Source organism: Etheostoma spectabile, chromosome 16 (genome assembly GCF_008692095.1).
Source record: "Etheostoma spectabile isolate EspeVRDwgs_2016 chromosome 16, UIUC_Espe_1.0, whole genome shotgun sequence".
NCBI lineage: Eukaryota > Metazoa > Chordata > Actinopteri > Perciformes > Percidae > Etheostoma > Etheostoma spectabile.
Window position 1 is genome coordinate 23050836 of NC_045748.1, and position 6272 is coordinate 23057107.

The window sequence follows — 6272 nt, forward strand, 5'->3', positions numbered from 1 at the left end:
ACACACACACACACACACACACATATACCACAGCTTCAAGCTTCCTCTATAATGCCATTTGAATTTTACTTTATTTTTTTGAGTGAATGGTTTTGAACACAGCTACTGTGTCATTTACTTCCTCCCTTGTCTTTTCCCGCTTCTATGATTGTCTGCCCTGCCCTGGTGTGTCCCACCTGTTCACCACATGTCACCTGGCACCGTTACTACCATTGTTACCTTTTGTGTTTAGTCTCTGCGCTTTCTTTGTCTCCTGCCGGTTCATTGTCTTCCCTTCACGTGTCTATCCCTCTGTCCCTCCTTCCTTGTGTTTGTTGCCTGTGTCCTTTTGGATTTTGCCCTGAATTATTTTTGCCTGCCTGCCAGCCATTGTTAGGTAGCCTTTTTACTTAAATGAATCTTTCTACACTGCCTGCTGCCTCCTCCTTCTCTCTTCTCTCTCACCTGCTTTTCCCCAGCCTGACGGTTCATTAATACCTGACAATCGACACCTCATTTAGCAATGGGAGCTATTTATTGTCCCCTCAGCTCATAGAACCCTTAAGTTCAGACAGCTACGAGCCAGAAGACAATGTACTAGCAGAATTCAAAATCAATGACATTGTGTACAGTTGGCAATCAGTAAATATGATTTTTACAGAATGTTTAACAACAAGACAATCAGCCACGTCATTGTCCCCAAAACAGTATAACAATTTTCACGAAGAATTATCCGCCATGTGTCCTGTCATGCTGAAGAAGCCACCTGAACAGTTAACAGGATGTGAGACACCGTAACATTAGTCGCTGTGAAACACAGGAAGTTCAGAAAGAGCAGAGTAACTTACTTCTTGCAGCTTGTATGTTAGCGGCATCCTGTGAATTAACAGATTCACATTTTATTTATATTTTAATGTAGCGCATTCATTTTATAACGGTAAACGGTCAGTTTCACTTGAACTCCTATGGAGGGGGCAGTAGCTCAGTCCATAGGGAGTTGGGTTGGGAACCGGAGGGTCACTGGTTCAAGTCCCCGTATTGACCAAAAACTATGGAGTGTGGATTGGTGGCTGGAGAGATGCCACTTCACCTCCTGGGCACTGCCAGGTGCTCTTGAGCAAGGCACTGAACCCCCCCAACCGCTCAGGGCGCTGGTTTCGGCTGGCAGCCCACTCACTCTGACATCTCTCCATTAGCGTGTGTGTGTGTGTGTGTGTGTGTGTGTGTGGTTCAGGACTGCGTGTGATAACTAACAAAGTCTTGACACAGAGTGTAAATTGTAATTTCCCCATTGGGGATCAATAAACAGATTAAAATTATAACACTGTTTTATGGACACCCAATAGAATCGAGTATTCACCCAAACCTGGGCTTCTTACAAAGGTCTTTGTAATCTTGTCTAGACTGCACTCTGTCTTCCAGTAATAGAAGAATGTTGTTCTCTCTCAAATAAGAAGCCTTTGTAATGCTAATAAAATGTGTAGGCTTAACCCTTGTGTTGTCTTCCCGTCAACCATGAAAAAAAAAAAAAAAGTTTTGGTCACTTTTTTCCAACATTATTTCCGCGTTCTTCAAACTTTTTTGTCACTTTTTCAATGTAGTGGGAGTTTTTTTTTTTTTGTTTTTTTTTCACGTTTTTTGATATTTTAATGTTGACATTTCACCTTATTTCGAGGGCCCATTTTTTTGTGAGAATTTTTTTTTTTTTACTGAAAACGGTCACTGACCCAGGACACATAGGGTTAAGTTGCATTTAAAAAAAAAAAAAACCGGAGTGTACATAATTTTTTTTCTTTTTTGTATTCCTCAGCTGAACATCCACGTGGGAAACATTTCTTTGGTGGACCAATTTGAGTGGGACATGTCGGAGAGAGAGAATTCGCCAGAGTCATTTGCACTGAAGCTGTGCTCTGAGCTGGGTCTGGGTGGAGAGTTTGTAACCACCATCGCCTACAGCATTCGGGGTCAACTCAGCTGGCACCAGAGGACCTATGCCTTCAGGTAACTCACCCACTCATATTTGAACACTGGAAAGATGGTCTTTTCATAAAACTGGGGTTTCTATTATTTACATTAATTGGTTCTACGTCTAATAAAAAGAGGTCTGTATGTCTGTCTTCCATCCAATCTACTTTCCACTTGGTTTCTTGGGTACCAAATGCAATGTGGACAGCATTGGATATTAAAAACTGTGACTAAAACTAAACGGCCGAACAATGAACATCCGTCGCGGCACGCGGCATCCTGTTGACACGCTCTGGACAGCCGTGGGGGTGGGGGAGGTTTACCGGCTTGGACTGGGGTTCACTTTTTTTGCTGCTTCTAACGTAACACGATTGTTTGATATACCAAGCAAACGTGTTTTCACATTCCTGGAGCACGAGCGGATAGCTGACAGGACAAGGTTGGAAACAAAGGCGCAACGTAACGCTAGCTTTTCCGTGTCTGTTATTTTGCCAAGAGGAAAATCAATAAAAAGCCATTTGGCAACACTAAATATCAAACAAAAGCCAGACACTATATTCTATTAACTTGCTGTGAGCTATACTTTCACCACTTTTTAACATAATATAGGCAGGCAGGCATATAACCTATTCAGTCATCCACAGCCCTTGCAATGCAGACTGTCTTGGATTTGACTGGGCAAAACCGCAGTTTTCATCAGACTCACCCTGTGTCCGGTTAATTAAGTGTATTGCTAACTTGTAACACAGATAACATTCCCGTTGGCAAAACACCCCTGTGAATCAAATCCATACTTCATCGTTAACCGTTAAGCTTCTAAGCCTGTATGGATGAATGATGAAAAATAATGAGACAGGACGGCCGTCATGACTGTAGCTTCATCAACGTGTAAAATCGTTGATGACAACAACAAAACTAAAATGTAGTTGAACAAAAACTCTTTGTTCGCATTGCTTTCCACTTTTTCTTTCCTTCTCTCTCTCTGCCTTTGCACGCACGCACGCACGCACGCACGCACACATACACACACACACACTGTGTGTTGTCTGTACTCGGTCCGTTTGATAAAAATAAGATAATAGATAATTTGTTTATTAGTCCCCAATGGGGAAATTACTGTACTGCACTCTGTGTACCAATTTTGGTTAGAACTCACCACAGGCTGAAATACACACACATGCTCAGGACCTATACATGCACTATACATGGAGGAGTGTAGATGAGTGGGTGCCAGCTGAACCAGCGCCCCGAGCGGTCGGGGGGGTACGGTGCCTTGCTCAAGGGCACCTGGCAGTGCCCAGGAGGTGAAGTGGCATCTTCCAGCCACCAATCCACACTCCCAACTTTTTGGGTCCATACGGGGATTGAACAGTGACCCTCCGGTTCCCAACCCAACTCCCTATGGACTGAGCTACTGCCACAGTGGTGGATGATTAACGCAGCTATGTGCTGATTAGCTCTCATACCGGGCCAGGTGGGTAGCCGCTGTTATGAGTCCATGAGGCAACTTCTGACACATTTTAATTGGGTGATGTGATATTTTGTGAAACTCTTAATTAATTAATCTATTAATCTGCCCCGTTCCTTGCCAGGTAAATGTAGTAGTACAATATCTTCCTCTGATGTAGAAGTACACTGTAAGTTAGTAGTAGTAGTAGTAGTAGTAGTAGTAGTAGGCTATACAGTGGAGTTGCATATTAAGTGGTTGGGGCTTCTTCTGGAAGTAATTTTGGGGTACAGTGGTTCTGGAGAAAGCTACCCACAGCAATGCCACAGGCCATGCATAGGCCCGCTTGTAAATAAATACCTTTTAATTATCTAAACACTTTTTAACAGTCAAACTGAACACTGGTGTTGAGCTCCAGGTCCTGCAGACGGACCGCCATCAGTGAAGATTGGCCAGCATAGCAACATAGAGCATTTTGCCTGTTGGGTGCAAAATCTAGCAGGAGGATAACACAGTGTAGACTACATCGATTGTTTTCATTTGTCACGCTACTAACGGCACTACAAATTCTTTTAAAAAACAGAGTTACATGTTGAAATCGACCGGAATTCTTAATGCCATGCTTGTAATTGTCTCACAGTGAGAACCCGCTCCCGACAGTAGAGATTGCCATCCGCAACACAGGGGATGCAGACCAGTGGTGCCCCCTGCTGGAGACCCTCACAGATGCTGAAATGGAGAAGAAGATTCGAGACCAAGACAGGAACACAAGGTGAGACATTCAGATACTGATAGGTCAGATTCTCTCAATACATATATATCTACAGTACCTGCTAACTGAGGTTTGTTGACCGTTTGCTAATCTTGCTTTGCCCTCCTCCACACGCTATGGAAGAGGGTCTGGCTAGTCCACATAGCATTCTGGGATGGGAGAAAAACTGTCCCCCTGATTGAACAGGGGAACCATCACCCCGATCTGCCACACCTTAGGCACTTCCCCAAACTTCCATGCGGTGTTGAAGCGGCGTGTCATTTAAGACAGCCCTCTACACCCAGGGCTTTTAGCATTTCTGGAAGATCTCATCAATTCCCGGGGCTTTGCCACTATGACGTTGTTTAACTACCCCAGTGACTTCCATCAGAGAAAATTACGACAATCCCCTATATCCTCCAGCTCTGCCTCTACCATAAAGTTGCGTGTTAGTTGGATTCAGCAGTTCCACAAAGTGATCCGTCCACCGCCCTCCTATACATAGCTTGGATGGTTCCCTGTTTCCCCCTCCTGAAGTGGCGAATGATTTTCCAGTTGCACCCTGGTACCAAGCGAAAGTCTTCACCAAACTTCTCCCACACCCGCTTCTTTGCCTCCATCACGGCAGAGGCTGCAGCCTTACAGGCCTGTCGGTACCCTGCAACTCTGGGAAGTCCTCTGTGATAGCATATCCAGGAAGGACTCCTTCAGTCGGACAGCTTACCTGGCCAGTGGTGTTTACCCCAGTGTTCAAGGGTTACCGCCCCTTGAGGCACCTAAGACCTTGAGACCAGGGTCTAACCAGGTCTTTCCAGAGTCTTCCCCCTGACACAACTCACCACCAGATGGGGATCAGTCGACAGCTCTGCCCCTCTCTTTACACACGTGTCCAAAACATGCACCCTCAGACCAGATGATACGATTACTAAATTTATCCTCAACCAAGTGTGCTCTGGAACCAGGTACATTTATGAGCATCCCTATGTTCAAACATGGTGTTCGTTATAGACAATCCATGTCTAACAGCGAACCACCACTCGGGTTTAGATCAGGGAGGCCAGGCCTTCCAATCACGCCTCTCCGGGTTTCTCCATCATTGCCCATGTGCAAGTCTCCCATCAGCACTGTGGAGTCCCCTACTGGAGCCCCATACAGGATTCCATTCAGGGTCTCCAAGATGGCCCAATTGTTCGAATAGGAACTAGCGCGCCCCCACAGGAACTCCTTCCCCCACAGAGAGTTGACGTTCTACGTCTCCAAGCCAGCCTCTGCTGCCCAGGTCTGGTCCATCAAGGCCCCTAACCTTCACTGCCACCTGTGTGGCAGCGCACCCGACCCCATCGGTTCCTCTCACAGGTGGTGGGCCCATGGGATGCCAAACCGTTCCTCTATCTAATATTGTTCTTGTTTAAGAAGATAATCAAATTCCTGGGCCCCGTTGTTCAGAAGTAATCTGGGCGGATTTCGGCTTTCGGATTGGATCAGATCTTTCAAATGAGTTGTTAAAAGAAAAAAAGGATTCTAAATCAGTTTAGACCACGTAATCCAGTCTTGGTCCCGATCTGGATTAAACTGTCAGTATGTGTTGCTCAAAACCTTTCAGTAGGATTGGGACATCTTTGATCCATGAAATCTGGATCATCGTAAATCCAGCATAATGGTGGGTTTCAGGAACAAAATGTAACAAAACTTTAACTTTTGTAAAATTAGAAAACATTCGTATCATGTAATATGCAACATGTAATTATATTTTGCACCTGATTTCATACAATGATAAAGTAGAACATTTAGCCTCTCAGAACTTTTAAGTAAAATAAAATTAGCAAAACGCAGGATTTCCCGATTTCCAGAGATTAAACTTTTTGAACAACTGGGATGCTCAGGTCACAGTTTTTGCAGAATTCTTAAAATAACTTGAGTACAATGTGTTTTTCTAGGCGTATGAGACGACTGGCCAACACCGCTCCTTCCTGGTAGAAAGAGACATGAAGCTGCATCAGATGAAGGGTCCTCTGGAGACTCCTCATACTCAGATGACGTTTCTTCTGGAGACTTCTGGTACTCTGGAAATCATCGCCAAATACACACACACACACACACACACACACACACACACACACACACACACAC

At 44.7% G+C, this 6272-nt stretch overlaps 1 protein-coding gene across 2 annotated transcripts in view; it reads left to right on the plus strand.

The window, feature by feature from the left end:
* The window catches only part of LOC116704151 (SWI/SNF-related matrix-associated actin-dependent regulator of chromatin subfamily B member 1), a 20382-nt gene extending 14138 nt beyond the window's left edge, over positions 1-6244 (plus strand). The window contains exons 7-10 of one of the 2 annotated variants that reach the window (XM_032539423.1): positions 1790-1980; positions 4032-4163; positions 6080-6164; positions 6198-6241. In XM_032539423.1, coding sequence (XP_032395314.1) covers positions 1790-1980; positions 4032-4163; positions 6080-6119 — 363 coding nt within the window. In that variant the 3' untranslated portion in view covers positions 6120-6164; positions 6198-6241. Of the gene's footprint in view, positions 1-1789; positions 1981-4031; positions 4164-6079 lie in introns of both variants that reach the window. The other variant, XM_032539422.1, reaches the window with a different exon arrangement.
* The last annotated feature ends 28 nt before the right edge of the window (positions 6245-6272 follow it).